General features: G+C 43.0%; 1 protein-coding gene across 1 annotated transcript in view; it reads right to left on the bottom strand.

The window, feature by feature from the left end:
• LOC110472323 (alpha-2-macroglobulin) overlaps nucleotides 1-13,896 on the bottom strand; it is a 29,500-nt gene extending 15,604 nt beyond the window's left edge. Inside the window, exons 1-15 of the mRNA XM_021533904.3 lie at nucleotides 13,633-13,896; nucleotides 11,806-11,989; nucleotides 10,613-10,772; nucleotides 9,680-9,732; nucleotides 9,156-9,176; nucleotides 8,645-8,813; nucleotides 7,346-7,430; nucleotides 6,398-6,521; nucleotides 4,870-4,984; nucleotides 4,521-4,630; nucleotides 3,878-4,036; nucleotides 2,285-2,512; nucleotides 1,892-1,955; nucleotides 1,267-1,409; nucleotides 523-672 (exon numbers count right to left, since the gene is read on the bottom strand). Coding sequence (XP_021389579.2) covers nucleotides 523-672; nucleotides 1,267-1,409; nucleotides 1,892-1,955; nucleotides 2,285-2,512; nucleotides 3,878-4,036; nucleotides 4,521-4,630; nucleotides 4,870-4,984; nucleotides 6,398-6,521; nucleotides 7,346-7,430; nucleotides 8,645-8,813; nucleotides 9,156-9,176; nucleotides 9,680-9,732; nucleotides 10,613-10,772; nucleotides 11,806-11,989; nucleotides 13,633-13,718 — 1,851 coding nt within the window. The 5' untranslated portion in view covers nucleotides 13,719-13,896. The remainder of the gene's footprint in view (nucleotides 1-522; nucleotides 673-1,266; nucleotides 1,410-1,891; nucleotides 1,956-2,284; nucleotides 2,513-3,877; nucleotides 4,037-4,520; nucleotides 4,631-4,869; nucleotides 4,985-6,397; nucleotides 6,522-7,345; nucleotides 7,431-8,644; nucleotides 8,814-9,155; nucleotides 9,177-9,679; nucleotides 9,733-10,612; nucleotides 10,773-11,805; nucleotides 11,990-13,632) is intronic.
• Nucleotides 13,897-16,266: the final 2,370 nt, after the last annotated feature.

Below are 16,266 nucleotides of genomic sequence, written 5' to 3'. Positions count from 1 at the left end.
TAAGAGTTTGGAAATCAAAAAAGGGATCAAAATTTGGAGATACTGCCTCTTTTTTTTATGCTCTGCATGTTACTCTGGTTATTATGGCTCAAATATGTAAAAAATTACATTGGTCAAACCATCTGTAATAACTTGTCCCTACACAGGGACTATCATTTTATGCTTGGCAAAAGTCAAATAAACTCTTTGACACTTCCAGATGCTACCCCAAGAAAATTAATCTATGCATGAGGTGAATAACTGAAAAATTACATCAAACACACAACAGCGTTTGGCTCTGGCCAAGACAAGCAGGCCCCTTAAAAGGGCTTTCTAATTGCCATCCCTAAAATCACACAAAACCCCTAAGAAACAACTGCTGCCCAGTTCTCATCTTTTTGCCCACTGGAGGAAGATGAGAAGCAGCACAGGGGCACTTCCTGTGTCAGCTCTGCCAAGAGGGACAGTTCCCTGTTTCCACTCCAGCACTGGCTGCTCTTGCTCTGAGCAGGCTCCAGCTTGTTCCAGAGAGCAAGAACTTACAGAGGTGGGTGACAGGTCAGCTTCTGGCTTCATGAGGAGCACACTCTTGTCTACAGCACGTACAGCACAGAGGGAGTTTGGGGAGGCTCGGAACTGCAAGTGAGCATCTGAGGAAGGCAGGCCTTCCGAAGGGGAGAAGTTTAAGTCCACCTGTAACCACAGGAAAAGCTATGTCACAGATGCCCACTGTCACAGGACTTTTCCTTCCAGTTGATCAGCATTCTGTTCTAACTTGACAAGGTCCCCATACACATGCACACTTCCCTCTACACTTCCTTTGGGCTCCTGCTCCCTTCCAGCAGTGCCAGGGGAATCAGCACCAAGAGTTCTTGGCAACTTCAAGCATCACAATTGCTCATAAAATTTTTAAGGTGGTTGTGGGTTTTGTGGTCATTGTGAGTGTGATGAGGCAATCCCACATAGGGGTTAGATGTGATCAGACAGTGGAACATGTCCTTGAACAAGCACCAGTCACTGTACCCAGGACCATCTGCAGGATCAGCAGCTTTGTCCAGTTGCAAAAGGGGGTTTTATCAGTTTAGCCCATTAACACTTTTTTCCCAGCAGTTGATCTCCTCCAGGTTAGCACAAACCAGTAAGCAGTGAAGCTACCTACAAAATTGATATGTTGTTTGTCCAGTGTTAGCGTATACAAAGAAATTTGTTTAACCAGGCTGAATCTAAATAAGTGAGCTTGAACACACTGCAGTCTGGTGGCTGCTCCCTCAGGAAGTGGACACTTACCTTATTGTTGAAACATAATTCTGTGTAGAACTTGGCTGAATCAGCAATCACCTCCTTGCTGGAGACTGTGGTGTAGACAAGCACTTGGGCCACTGGAGCAATATCAGCTTGTACATTCAGCTGTATTGAGAAGACACCATTGTCTAGCAAATAAAACAATAGCAAAAAGTTAAGGTGCAAAAATCTTTCTCTTGGAGCAGCCAAAATTCTAGGCTTGACTTTATGCTGAAATTGATCCTAGCCATTATGAAATTCCAGGCATCCAAGTGGGATGAATTGTTGTTCACAGTAATGTGTAAGTCTCCCTGTCTGACTGGAAAGGCCTGTTTTCCAGTGCATAAGTATGCTGAATTTTGCTTCAGCTTCTAAAAACAGACTATCAAATGTATCTCTGAGAAGCACTGGAGCCCCAGAAAGTGCAATGTCAGGAGAAAGAAAGTGGCACAGGGATTAGAGCAAATCTGTGAAAAGCCTAAAAGCAGAGAAAATAAAGGTCAAACTTTTCCCAGATATTAGAGGACATGCAGATGTCAATCCCTGCATTTACATGGAAGCAGAATGTACGTCTGCCACAGTTGCTTAGCCCCCCATAAGAGTGAAAATTTGGTGGGGGAGATGAACTCACCACTTTCCTGGTCCAAATCCAAAATGTGAGTGCCTCCTTGCTTAATGTTTCCTTTGGCCATCACCTGAATGGAAGGAGAAACTTGGTTGTGATTGTGGTTTTGCATTAGCCAAACCTGAAAGTTAGTGACCCTGCAAAGAGAGCAACTGAGCTCTACATCTACGGCTCACACCCAGCTCTCTGCCTCCCTGTAGCCGAATTCTGGCACTCACCCAGAGGGTACAGGGACAGCCTTACTTTTTTACTCCCAACTCAGACTATCCTTTTTGTTTCTAAAGAACATGTGAAGGATTACGAGTGTTTAAAGACTGCTGCCACAAACCACAGCTTTTTATTTCTAATCCCCCTATAATTGCCAGTGACAACCTCACTGTATGGCAGGTGCAAACTTACCAGGTAGTAAAAGGTGATTTTCTTCTGGTCTCCTATAGCCACTGGAGTAAGGATATAATGCACCCGGATCTCTGTGGAGGAGCCACAGCTTAGTGGCTTGGACTTGGGCTCAATTTTGAGGAAGCTATTACTCGGAGAATAAAAGCGCTTTAGTTGGAGATAATGTTCTCCGTAAGATGGAACAACCCAGGAATGTTCATAGCAGAAGATGTTCCTTTTATGCACTGCCTGGAAAAGGGGAAAATACATACATAGATCCTCAAACACAGTTTGGCCAAACTGGAGACCAAAATTCACTGCCTAATATTAAAGCTTTGATATTTTTTGAATGTCTAAAAAAAAAAAAAAAAAAACCCAAAAAAAAAAAACTAAGAAAAATAAATTTTGGAAAGTGCAAGACAGGATGGTGGTATCTTTAGCAAATCATTGGGAATGATCTCATTCCCAGAGAAGCTGGAATTAGTGTCAAACAAGCTGAATCATATCATATTTTTCTTTACTATCACTGTCACTTTAAGGGCTTTTTAAACTAATGCCTTGCCCTCTTTAATATTCTAGTTAGTCTAAAGAGAAAAAAAAGCCAATTTTCATTTCTTTCTTTATCATTGGGACTCAATAAGGGATAGTGCCATTCAGTTCAGATATTACCAATGCCAATATCAAGCTACAAATGCTATAGAAAAGAAGGACAATCTCCAACTAAGAATTTAAAACTCAAACTGGACAGAAGTTTAGGAGGAGAGAGTTAAGTCCTCATAAAAATGAGAGCAAGGGAAAGATCTTTCACATTTAGAAGGGTGCTTCAGCATTTGATGTGCCTCACATGTCCTTTTTTTATCTTTCTCATTACTTGGGAATTCTTGCTTTTTCTTTATCCTGCAAAAATCTGAAAACTTCAGCTATCTAGTAGTAACTTCTGGAAAATTTTTAATAGTTTTAGTCTGTGACAAGGGAATTGTAGGGACTAGAGTAAATATAATTCTAGACACAAATATTCTCCTCTGCTCCAGGATGTGATATTACAAAATATGCATATTACACAACCAGTGGCATTTCCCACTAACAAAAAGATGCTCAGCAGCACCTGTTTGTCCCAGACAAATTCCACAACAAACCAAAATAAAGCAAAAACAAATGAACAAACAAACAAAAAAAAAAAATCCCCCCCAAACAAACAAACAAACAAACAAACAAAAATTAAAAAAAAAAAAAAAAAAAAAAAAAAAAAAAACAGGAGCTGTACTTAGAAACTTGAAATGCTAAATTAAGCTCTGAGATGTGCAGATGGGCAATAGACCCACACTTGACTAGATAGGGCTGGTGATCCCTTGGAGCAAATGGACTATTATGATCTCTTCATGTTCCTTCTAACCCTGTATTGCAATTGCCAAGCAGAAATCAAATATTTACAAGATAAGTGCAATTGTGACCTAGAACCTCAGTCTGCTGTATGACTACTTCCACCAAACTGGTGTCAAGATTCACACAAACAATAAGGAACAATAAACTACTTTTGCATATATAGCGGAAATTTTAGAGCTTCCCCTCCAGCCCTGTGGGGGTTTCATTATCTTCTCTGCCAAAAGGACTTACCCTAATTCCAACATTTTCAAAGGACAATGAGGAAGTGTTTAGGGCAAACTCGGCAATGCCCTCTTCATTTGTTGTATAGCTCTGTTCCTCTCCTCCTTGAAGAGAAATTCTCACAGTTTCATTGCCCATTGGAGCATTAGACCCATCCACTAGTTTCACCTGGAGGAGCAAAACCAGTTCAGTTTAGAAGGAGAAGGTTGGCTGCCACCTGAACAAGACTGGTAGAACACCAAGGTAAAGACATTGAGCCCATGTCAGACAAGGAAGCCTCAACAGCACTTTACATGTATCTCTTTCAGAGACAGCTGCAAACTTTCTGAATACTTTTTCTATGCCTCCTTCTTATCTGTGCCTCTGGGTCAGAGAGAATGACATGCACTCACACACCTGGGCCCTCCAATTAAGCAGGTGACTGTAGGAGAATTTTAGTGGCCTGGAGAGGCAGAAGCACAAGGACAGAATGTAGGCTGTGCTCTCAGCTGCTGTTCCCCAGTTTGAGAGCCTTCAGGGGAAAGGAGACCCATAGGGATTAGCAGCACTGAGGTCCAGCATCCTTGCAGAGTTGGGGCATACATCTAACCCAAAAGGTTCAGTAGCATCATTGCCTGGCACTCATGCCATTTCATTCTCATGGTTTCCCTACCTGTCCAAAGAAGGGGACTCCTCGCTTGTAGTAAGTATCTGAAAGCTCAAATATGACTCTGCTAATGGTGGCTGTGATTTCAGAGAAGCTTGTTCCAGTCAATTCCACTCCTGCAGAAAGAAGCATGAAGAACTAATTTGCCTCTGCCTGACCAGAATTCCTTTTACTCTACGCCAACCCTCCTTTGCTGGACAAACTCTTTTCTTCATGGTCCTGGACTAGAGACAGGAAAATGCTAAGATTCCAGGAGAGCAAGAGTCTGCTTCTATCCCTCATTCCTACTGGGCAGGCCCCTCTGCTGGTCTCTCCTGAGCCCATTACATGGCTCTTTCATCCAAATGATCCATACCTGTATCCTCCTCTTTAATCTTAGCCTCTACATGGAGCTTATTCCCATATCCACTTCTCTTCAGCTGGAATAATTTGGTCTTTACCACTTCAGACATGCAGCCATAGATGTCTGTCTGTTGGAGGAAAACAAACAAAACCATTATATTCTCATTTATACAATGCTTATTCAACTTAATGGATGCATCACTGTATGTTTTTCTGAACTGAAAGAGAAGCCCATAATCTAACAGATAATGTACCTCTGTTGTTTTTATAAAAACTAGAAAAAGACATAAATAACTTGGCAAAAAGCATATTGAGATATTCCAGCAAGATTATAGAAAAAAAAGTTTACAAACTAGACAATTTTTGTGTATGTTCATGAAACTTGGAGCTGTCAACACTTGTTACAAGTGCATAGGGAATTAGTCAATGTGTGCCACATAAGAAATGCCTGTCAGGCAACAGGCTCGTTAGAAAATAAAGCTGCTTACTTAAAATGTGTAAGCCATACAAGTGATACATAAACCAAAGCCTGTGTATGGAAAAGTATTTTCAAAGCTTGCCACCTCTCTTCAGAACTCATGTACAAGGCCAGTCTCCACAGAAGAGATGCCTACAACAGAGGTTAGTACCACGGTATTTATTTTCTTTTGACACTTGTAACAACAGTAGTGGAAAAGGTAGCTGTAGACTCATGTGGCTCAGGCTGTAGCAGAGCCCAGGGGCCACAAGAACATCTTCTATATGCTTTTTTCTTCTGGTATATTTCCAAAATTGCTATTACACCAACTTCCGTCAATTAACCCAGTATTGTTGTGCTTGTCTGTGCTCCAAACACCTTTAAATTTCACTCTTGACAGTTAAAAGGTGAAAAAGTGTTTTTTCTGTCTGTCTTAACCACTGTTGCTAAACCCATATTTCTTTCCTTCTTGCTCAAAATGCATCAGCCTCTCTCCCGGTTTCTGCTCCTTTCCTTCCTCTAACACCAGCTTCTGGCCCCACACACTGTCTGCAGTGTAAGCCAACTCCTACTCTGCTCTCATTGCTCATGGCTTTTCGATCTTTGCTCTTACAGTCTCTACAGTCCATCTGACCTTGCTGTTATTTCTTTCATCTCTTCATTCTCCATCAGATTCTGGCCTGCTCTTACTGCTCAGACCTTCCCCCTTTATTTTTATCTTTCACATTTCATCTTGCACCCAATCTTCTCTCATCCTTCAGCCTTCCTTAAAATACATGGATTTTCAAAGAAACAGTCACAGAATGGTTTTGGCTGGAATGGGGCTTAAAGGCCATCTAAGTTCCAACACCCTGCCATAGGAAGGGCCGGCCATCTCCCAATAGACCAGGCTGCTCAAAACCCCATCCAGCCTGGCCTTGAACACATCCAGGAATGGGGCATCCACAGCTCCCCTGGGCAACCTGTGCCATTGCCTCCCCACACTTTGACACTAAGTTTGAACTCAGAGCAAGCCTGTGCCTACAAGGCATGCTCAATAACACTTTCATCAATCACCCTTCCCACCAGGGTAATCCTGACTCACCTGTCCAGAGAACTCCTCACAGACTGCTCTAGCCTCTTCACCATAACAGGTAATGCCTGTATATTCATAGTTCCGGCAGACACGGAAGTTCACAAGGCCGGGAACAGGCTTCCCAAATGTGTATCTACAAGCAGGGAGGATTGAAAGGGAAACAGACACATTAGGAATGTAAGAGGGATGTAGAAACATTACAGGCTCATCCCCTTTGATGCCAACTGTCTTCCCTAGAGCTGCCTCCAGGATATACAGGGTCATGATAGGAAATAAGAGGCAGAAAGGAATCTGGTACCATATGCTAATGCTGATTTTGTCACGAGTCCCCCTCATCCTGGAAGACATGTTGCAGCATGTTGCATCTACCCAACCACCCAATTGTGACAGAACTGGTTTATGTATGCATGTATGTATGTATGCATGTATGAGCACTGGGTCTTTACTCTCACTCTTCAGCCCAAGCTTTGGCTCTCCCTACAGGGTGTATGGAACACTGCAAAGCAGAATCCAGTGAGGTAGCCCAAAGGAAAGAGGTAAGCTGCATCCCTTAGGGTTTCCTCTCCACAATAACTAGAGAAGATACAGCTAAAAAATCATTCCTGGGTAAACTGAACTGAAGACCTCATTACTAGCACCATAGCTGGTGAGAAATCCTCAATGACTCAAAAAATATGCAAGAAACACTCTCTCTCAAAAAAAAAAAAAAAAAAAAAAAAAAAAAAAACAACCCCAAAACCAACAGATCAAAAATATGTTTCTATATGTTACACACAATGTGCATCAAACAGTAACTGTTGTCTTTTGTCTAACAGCAGATACAGTCTGCTTGGTCCCAGGACCCCAAAAGGATTGAGAAATATAATAATGTCTCATCTCTCAGCATCCCAACTGAACTTTCATCAGCAACTCAAGAAAACACTGAAACCAAACAGAACTTGAAAGAATGACACTCACAGTCCACAAACTGTCACCTTCAGCTCCTCATCGAGAATGCTGATCACCTTGGGCATTTTCACTGTCACTTCGAATTTTGGCAGCACTGCAGCAGAACCAAAGGAAAAGAGTCTATGTGGTAGGGAATAACATCAGAATGACACATGAAGGTGCTCAGAGGCTGTTCTTACAAATTACCTAAAAATCTTTTACATCTAAACAGTCAGGTTTTAGAGGCTTCTATCACCTGCACATCCCACTGAAATTGTTGAAAACCCCTCAGCCAAGCATTGTGCCAGGTAAGAAGATAAGATTATTATGCCAACTATTCAAATACAGCAGCTTCATAGGTAACACATGTGTTATCAGTCCCACAGCAGTAAGATACAGTAAAACAGAGAGATAAATCAGCAGAAGTTTCCCACAAACACACACACTGCAGCCTGGTCTCTGCATTTTCAGAGCATGCAGATCTTATCAATGTTCAAAACAGGAAGACACCCTGGGTTCTCCAGTGACACAGAACAGGGTGACATCCCATCCACACGCAGTTACAGGAGGGGAAGTGGATGGTGACTGTCTTGGGAGAACTAGGAGGGGATTCAGGGCACAGAACAGAGCACAGTCTTGCAACTGGAAGAGATCAAAGCACTTCAAGACTTATCTACCAGAACACATCTCTGCTGCATGAGCCAGGTCATGCCAGACCATGTAACAAGGGCTGCAGCTGACTTGCTGGGATGGAAAGATATGCTGGCTGTTATCATGCCCTGGTGTGTACTGGGATGCCATTTTTCCAGCCAAGCAGATGTAAGTGCTATAGAGGTGAGAGCACCGAAGGGAGGTTAAGGCACTACATTATCACACAAGCTACAGTCTTAGTTTGTGGGACAGAATAGGCAAGATCTTAATTTACAGCCTAGACTGCCCCAGCCTAGACCCAGACTTATGGTGTGACATTTGACAGGTATGCAGCCAACTGGAGATGAGGCTGTGGCCTAAAAGCACCTCAGAAAGGAGGTAAGGCTTGTGACTGTCAGCACAGACTGATCCAAGGACTTTGCTCCTCCTGATAGGAGCCTTGCTGAGGTGTGTGCACTGAAGAGCTGCATTCCATGGTCTGGGGCTTAGAGAGGAGTGCAGATTGGTCACCCAAGTCCTTCAGTCTTCTCCTAAAGAGATGATTCTTGGAAAGGAAAGGACACAGAAACAAATTTCCAGAGATGCTGGACATCCTGATCAGATCTGCTGCACTGTTCAATTAGATTATATGTCACATGGGACTAGCTGTTAGGAACTTAAAATTGCAGTGACAGTTACCATACTCCTCCACAGAGAAAGAATGCTGAACTTTCTTCCCAGAGGCCTTCTGTGCCACCACAGTGTAGGTCCCTTGGGTAGGTTCAGAGGTGAGGTTGAAGAATAGCTGTATAAATCCCATCTCTAACTCTGCGTTTGTCCACTGGTACAGACGATTTCTCTTTGGGTCCTACAGATAATGCGACCACAAGGAGATTGTGAGAAAAATGGGAGTCTGCAACGAGATCTAGCAAAAGCAATGCAGGGAGGAACAGCCCCTGTGTTTCTAGAGGCTGCAGGCCAGGAGTGGAGGGCACTAGCAGAGGTTTGGGGGAAGTACACAGCAGGATGACAGAGGAGCTGTAACCTGGGCCCAGGTACATGGTAGCTACCATATAAGTTAAAATTCTGTATAGTTGAAGTAACATAATGGACCAGCTTAGTGCAAAAACTAAACAAGAATTACGTTGAGGCAACTGTTTACTCTGCCCAGGCTGAGGTGCAATAGTTTGAATTAAATGTTTGTACATACCTCAATATACACCAGTGGAATCTAGAAAAAGAAAAAAAGAAGAAGCATGTTTAGACAGAGTGCAAGAAGCACAATCAAATGACTTGGGCTACAACTACATTTCAGGGTAAAAGCTAATCATCCAATGAGGTAAGAAAAAAACTTGCTGGTATGGATCATCAGAGCACTTTGGGGTGAGAAGACAGGGACAATACTTTGTCTCAGGTACAAAAGACAGCCAAAATTACTAACTCTGGATGATCTGCAGTGCTAATAAGAACAGGTGCACACTGTGGTAATGGCAGATTGCTCACTGTTTATATCAGCACTGTCCATTTGCAGTTTGTCTAACCTTTCTAAGAATGCAGAAGGCAACTTTGTGCAGAAATTTGACAACAGATCCTGTTAAAAAGATCCAAGGTGACCCAGAATTTTCACAGTTATCTCAGTGTACTGAGAGCTCTCCCCAACAGAGACTATTTTTCCTCTCTTTACTCACATTTGACTTAAGGCCAAATCAGTTGAAAAACAAATATCATGCTTACCATTTCATTCACAGGTCGGAACTCTTCATCCAGAGAAATAATTCTGAACAGGACTGATGGAGAAAGACAGTGAGGTTCCACAGTGCAATCAGTAACCAGAAAAAGTCAATTGCAAAAACAGATAGTATAACCAACAAAAGGGCTGTTCTCTTCTAAGGAAATTCCATTTATTAGAATGCTAGGTCATGCTAGAACGTTACCATCTACTATGGTTACATGAAAAAGAGGATGTTAAGAGCAAATCCATGACAGTGTGAACATCTTACTGATCACAGGCATCAGAATCTCACTGATTTGGACCAAAGTTAAATTTAAGTTGCCTTTGTCTACTTTACAATGAGGCATTTTTATGCTAGAATTCACATGGGTCTTCTAATTTTGTTATAAGTAGACTGACTTCCTAGGAAGGATGAATGCAAGCAAATTACTTCAGCACTTGGCTGCAGGTTTCTGTTGGCTCTAGACGGAGAGAGAATTCAGTATTTCTTTTAGGACATTTGTTTGCATCCAGGCCAAATTTAGGAGATCACTGGCCCAGAAGAAATAAATAGTTTACATAATTCTTTTTGTCTTCATTGAGCAAAATCAGCTGCTGCTTTGGAAGCTATTTCATTACTTAGTCTGAGTTTTGGCACTGTTTTTGATAGGATAAATATCCAGTCTTTCTCTGGTTTTAATGCAGACCTCCTAACTGCATGGACCATAACCAACAAAGCCCACAGTGAGAGAGGGAGAGTGTGCAGGTGCCCATATATGTGCATGCACCTAAAGATACCTCAAATTTTCCCTTTATGGGGCAATAAAACATAAGTCTCAGCCATGAGGTTGCAGTTCTGACCCCCACTGAGAGTAACCAATATCTGGCCAGCATGATCCAACAGTTTTAGTACAAATGTTTGTTTCAAATTCAAATGTCCACCCCTCTCCTGGTACCTGTCTGTCCGGGCTTGTAGATGGGTTTGTCTGTCTGGACGAAGACCAAGCTCTCAGAGTTCCGGACTGTCAGTAATTTGCGGTTGCTGAACTGCAGCGTGGCCCCCTTCACCATCACAGTGAGAAACACGAAGCGTAATGGGAGTCTTGGTTTTGGAAGCTGGAAAATAAGAAGGAAATTATGTAACAGAGCACCTTTAAAGGCTTCCTGAACTGAACTAGCCTTTATGAGATAAGAAATCTAATATAATTGTGATGGACCCAATACAGAGGTGAGAGGAACTATAATTAGGAACAAGAGACTGATTTTTATTTGTCCCGTATTCCTACCCATTCCTCCTGCTGTGCAGTGATTGTGGAAGGATTGAGCAACAAAAGAACTCCTAGCTCTAGCACCCAATTTTTAAAAATTCTTACTGCTCTGACCAAACCTTTCCATCCTTTTCCTTTTAACATTCACAAGCAGAATGGAATAGTCTGCCTTCTATTTCAGGTTATGTTCCTAGTCTTTGCAGAACATTTCCTTTTCCACCAGACATGCCAGACATCTATACCTCTCTTTCACAAGTGACCAAGTCATTCTGCAGCCTACATCTGACAAACCAAGACAAAATGCCAACCTTTTCAGCGTCCTGAAGACCAATTCTTCACTCTTCAGGCTAAAGACATAATGTAGGCACTGAGATAAATGATCAGGTTCTCCTAGTTGCCTACAACTCATTATAGTCCCTGGGGCTTTCAATATTAATTTATAAATTACTTGCTTTGCTAGGTTTTTTCAGATACAGGCAATCACAGTTCTATTTTCTTACATTAATTCAGTATACACCAGGTGAAAAGTATCTGAGGTCCAAAAGCTCTTCTACAATTTGAAGGTACTGAAGTGACAGATTGAGGATGTAGAAGGATGATATGGAAAACCATTTCACCAAACAGCCATCAGGAGTGTCAATATACTAAACCCACTTTCTTCTCCTGTCCTAGAAAGGGGGTGGCTTTCTAGGATTCAGCATCTCACAGTCATTTAGCACACTAAGATCTCAGCAGTAAGAGGGTGTTGAGGATGGACAGAACACAACTTTAACCAAGAGGTAAGTGAATATCTATATAGCGTTACTCTGGTCATTACTTCTCAGTGCCTTTACATTTTATGCCTGGCACAAAGGATCATCCCACAAGGATGAAATACTCACAGAGAAAGGGATGCAGGTGAACACGTCTTCCTCTGACACCACATCATCAATCAAGCTCTCATTCCCCCACAGGTACTCTAGCGTGGCACTCAGCGTCACAGACTCATTCAGGTGGCTCAGCTGAACGCAGACTTTCTCTTGAGAATCTGTGTGTATCAGATAGGGCACCAGCACCAGGTACTGCCTAGGAACAAGGGAGAATGATAGGTCAGAGGAGCAGGAATAGGTACAGAGCTGTCTATAAAGAACAAATTAACCAATCAGATGACTATAGCTTTCTCTGCACAGGGAGAAGGGTGCATTTTCTAAGCATATAACAAGATTTCCAGCATGTCTGTAGGAGAAGGGGAAAGCAGAGAGGTCAGTCTCAAATGCAAAATACAGAGGAAATCCTCCACATAAACATGTGGAAAGGATATGTTTTTCTAGGTTCTGGCACAGCAGCAGCACTTCTTCCTGGGATCCTGAATAAAGGTGGGGGAAATTCAATTGTCACCTTTGCTAGACACTGTTAGAAGCATTCAGGAGCCACACAAATGCCAGTACCCAGTGAATAAATTCCATTGACTACACATTGTGAAGCGTCTGTAGCATTACTCTCATTCCTCGCAGAGATTCAAAACTGCCACAGCGTGGTGCCAGATCTTAAGCAAAAACACAAACAAGTTTCAGGTTTTCAGGAAAGCAAGGCCTTCTGTCTCAGCTTAACAGGAGATCCCTGCTCAGCCCTGAGCAGCCTCCTTCCTTCCCAGGGTAGCAACTTGCTGGTGGTGTCCCAGTGCCCAGCACTGCTAACCATGCTCCCATTTTTGTGGATGAGGACTGGCCTCCAGTGGGCATACTCAGAGCAGCGAGCAGATGGGAGAAGAGCCCTCAACACATCAGCAGTAAGGCAAGTCATTCCCTTCAGCAGTAGCAGAAGCTCTGACACTTTTTTGTCCAACAGTTGGTCTGCAAGGATCAAGCTCTGGCCCCTCATATCCCACTGTCTGTCCCCTTCATTTGATGAAAGCATTACAGCACAGCCTTGCTCAGAAATTCCCTTGCACCCCTTGTGATGGGCTCTGTGATGGATGAGGTACTCTATGCTTTGCAGCGGAGGTGGAGACATTGCCAAAAAGCCAAAGGACAAAGTCTTTTGTATGTCAGGACTCTTCATGTGCTGCTCCTACCACACATGTACACATACACACATGCACGCAACACAAATACCCTTCACATACCAACAGGGCAAAACTGGGGGAAGAAAGGAGTCAGGACAATATACCCTCACAAACCTGGATGTCACAGTCTTACAGTGTCACATTACCCTGGGTGAGAAGGGAATTTTCATTCCTTTGGCTGAGCTGAAAAATGTAAATTAAAAAATAAAGCAATTTCCAAGAATGCCAGATGAGGTATTTGTTCCTTTTCTTCTCAGTATCGTTTTTAAAAAGCCACTCCCAGCTCCTGGACATGTCAACCTGGGAGCAGGACAGTCAACCCAAAATTAAACTTTTCATTGTCCTTTCAAAACAGTTTGTCTCTTAAGAAAACCTCATGGCACAAACATTTATGAAAAGTTGTATTTCAGAAGAGCTATTTTTTGTATAAAACTTTGTTGAAATCCTGTCAATCCCCTGAAGTTTTACTGATATCTCAGTTTCATGGCTGGTTTTGCATCTCTCTCAAGCACTAGAGTTCCTGTTTGTAGAAGGAACTTTACCCAGCCCTTGTATTTTATTCCTGGATAAAAGAAGTTAGATAGAAGACAAGGGACACAGAAATAGATACAAGAATACAGCCAAGGTCTCCTGCCTGCCCAGAGACCCCCCCAGCATTGCTTACGGCTCTGTGATGGGTGAGGTGTCTCCTGGAAGGAAGAAGAGGAGGAGGAAGATGCTTGATTTGATAAGCAGCCCATTCATCCCCATGGTACACAGCAGGACGTGGTGAGTCAAGCAGACACTCAGTGTGGTCCACTGCTGCTTTTACTCCCTCTCTGCTCTCCCAGTCTGCCCCTTTATACTCTCCTCTGCAAACAGCCCAGGGGCTGGAGGAGATAAGGGCTGGGGGCCAGGGCCCATCCGGAAACAGGGAGAGGCAGCAAGGAGGAGCTGGAACTAGCAGCTCCAAGTCCGGGCAGAAGGCCAGTGCTGGGGGGGAGAGGGAGGGGAGGGTTCCTGGCAGGCTGGAGCTGGGTCTCTTTTGGGGCAGGACAGAGGCAATAGAAGAGGAAAGGCTGTAGCAAAGGAAAGAAGGGCTAACAGCAGAGCATGAGCAGAAAGCCACCATTTCTGTCAGGGCTCTCTGTATGGGGCTGGACATGGCACAGGTCATGGAGGTGGCTGGAAGAACAGGAGATGTTTGATTTCCTTCAGATTGGGAGCAGGAGATTGAGCTAGGATTTGGGAAACAAGCCCGGGTGTGTCTAATTCCTACTAACAGGTTGTGAAAACAGGGAATGGAAATTTAATAAAACCTTCCCTCTCCACCCACACTGTTCCCTTTTGCTTTCTGTTCCCGGACCCATCAAAGCTAATGCCAGGAAAAGAGGCCACAAAATGCCTGGAAAATCAAGTCAACTAAAATGATCTGGCCTTCACCTGACAGAAACAGGGACAGTGACATGATGGGAATCTGCCAAAAGTTCAACCCATTAACAGCAGGTAACACATTAACCAACTGTCCACAGCAGCAGCTACCCTCACACAGCAGAACATATGTCGCCTGGGTCTTACTTTACTCATACTGGTTCTGGTTCCAGGTCAAGTTATTGGTACATTTAGATCAAATTGCTGTTTGATGGGAGTCATCCTCGTTTAATTAAGTGCAAATACATGTAATGCACTGTGATGGGCAATGTTGTACCATAGAGGGAAATGGTGCCTTTAGACCACTGTCTTTACTTGGTCTGCAGCAGGAGGATCAATAGCTCTGGTAATTATTACACTTGCAAATGGCAGTAGAATACCTGTCTTACTTATAGTTCTAATGGAAACTCCAAAGAATGGAGATCTATGTTAGAAGATGCAAAGCATAATTTTCAGATAAAAAAGTGTGCAGGATTAAATGCTTTTCTGCCTGTCCTACCCTTCTCCTAATATAATCATCAAAACTTTGGTAAGCTGAGTAACTGTGGAGCTTAGAAATCCAAGTGCAGTGCAATAACAAACCTTCATTAGAGACCTAATTCTGCCTTGCAGTGATCTGCATAGGAAAAAAGAGGATAGCCGTGCATGTGCAATTTCCTTGGGAATTGCACAAAAGAGCCCATATTTGTGCTCTTCCTTCTGCATCTGACACGTAAAGATGGCTTTGCTTGCCCAAAAGAAATACAACCCAGGAAAGTCTGCCTCACCCACAGAGGAGAGGATTTGTACATATGGGCTGGTCAAAGCCCTTTTGAAGATGACCATTTACAGTGGTAAAGGTCAGGAGCTGGACTGATGGAACACAAACCCCACAGGTTGAGATGCAGAACTGTGCATGGCAGAGGGATCTCTATAGAGATCTACCCTTTTTGTCAACTAGACAAACAGCTCACATGGCTCCCAAGCCTGCTCCTGATCATTAGGACCTTGATCAAAAATGTGCTCTGTAGCCAAAAACTGAAGAGAAATGTCTTCAATCCATTATGGCAAGGTAAACTAGGCATGCTCAGAGACATGCTCATCTCACCTACACATCATGATAATATGAGAAGCTGTTTCTTCAGTGGTATTCTCTGGTAATGTAACTGGTAGGTTCCCTTCTACAGGTGCTACCACCATTTTGACAAAGCAAGCAAAGTGCTCAGCATTGTTTCATAGTGTCTGGCAACTTTCTAGGAGTCAGGAACAACTGTCTTTTGGTAGCTGAATGGACTCTGGTACAGATAAAATTACTCACCCAAAGTAACCCAAACAACCCAAGATGAAAATTCTAAAGTTTTGGCCTCCAACTACGCTGCAGTTTCCCCAGGTCTGGCTGTTGCAGTCATGGTTATTAAACAGCAGACTCTCTCTTGCTGTAAAACATTCTCACCTGAGACCCTCATCTCAGTGAACTCCATATGAGGCTCAGCAGATATCCACATAGCTAAGTATGTTATGATCTATAATTTTATTGTTATCCACCTTGATACCTTCATGTGTATCATCCTGTTAAGCAGGTGGAAGATAATGCCACTGGTAGCTGGTTTTCCTGCAATTGTAATAAAAATATAAAGCAAATATATGTAGTCTGAATTGAAATGCTGAAGTTGGTTATTGTGCTCCTGTGATTGTAGGAATAAGATCTCTCCTTAGCCTTCTCTGCTTTAGAATAAACCATCCCATCTGTCTCAGCGTCTCCACATAGGGGAGATGCTCCAGTCCTTTCATCATATTTGAGTCCCTGTGGACTCTTCAGTCAGTATGTCCAGGTCTCTCTTGCACTGAGCAGCCCAAAACTGTAGACAGTACCCCAAATATTCACTGTATTTTTATGGCATTCAAACTC

The sequence above is a fragment of the Lonchura striata genome, chromosome 2 (genome assembly GCF_046129695.1).
Source record: "Lonchura striata isolate bLonStr1 chromosome 2, bLonStr1.mat, whole genome shotgun sequence".
In the NCBI taxonomy this organism is placed as follows: domain Eukaryota; kingdom Metazoa; phylum Chordata; class Aves; order Passeriformes; family Estrildidae; genus Lonchura; species Lonchura striata.
Note: the sequence above shows the minus strand (reverse complement) of the source record. Positions and strands in the feature narration are given on the sequence as shown.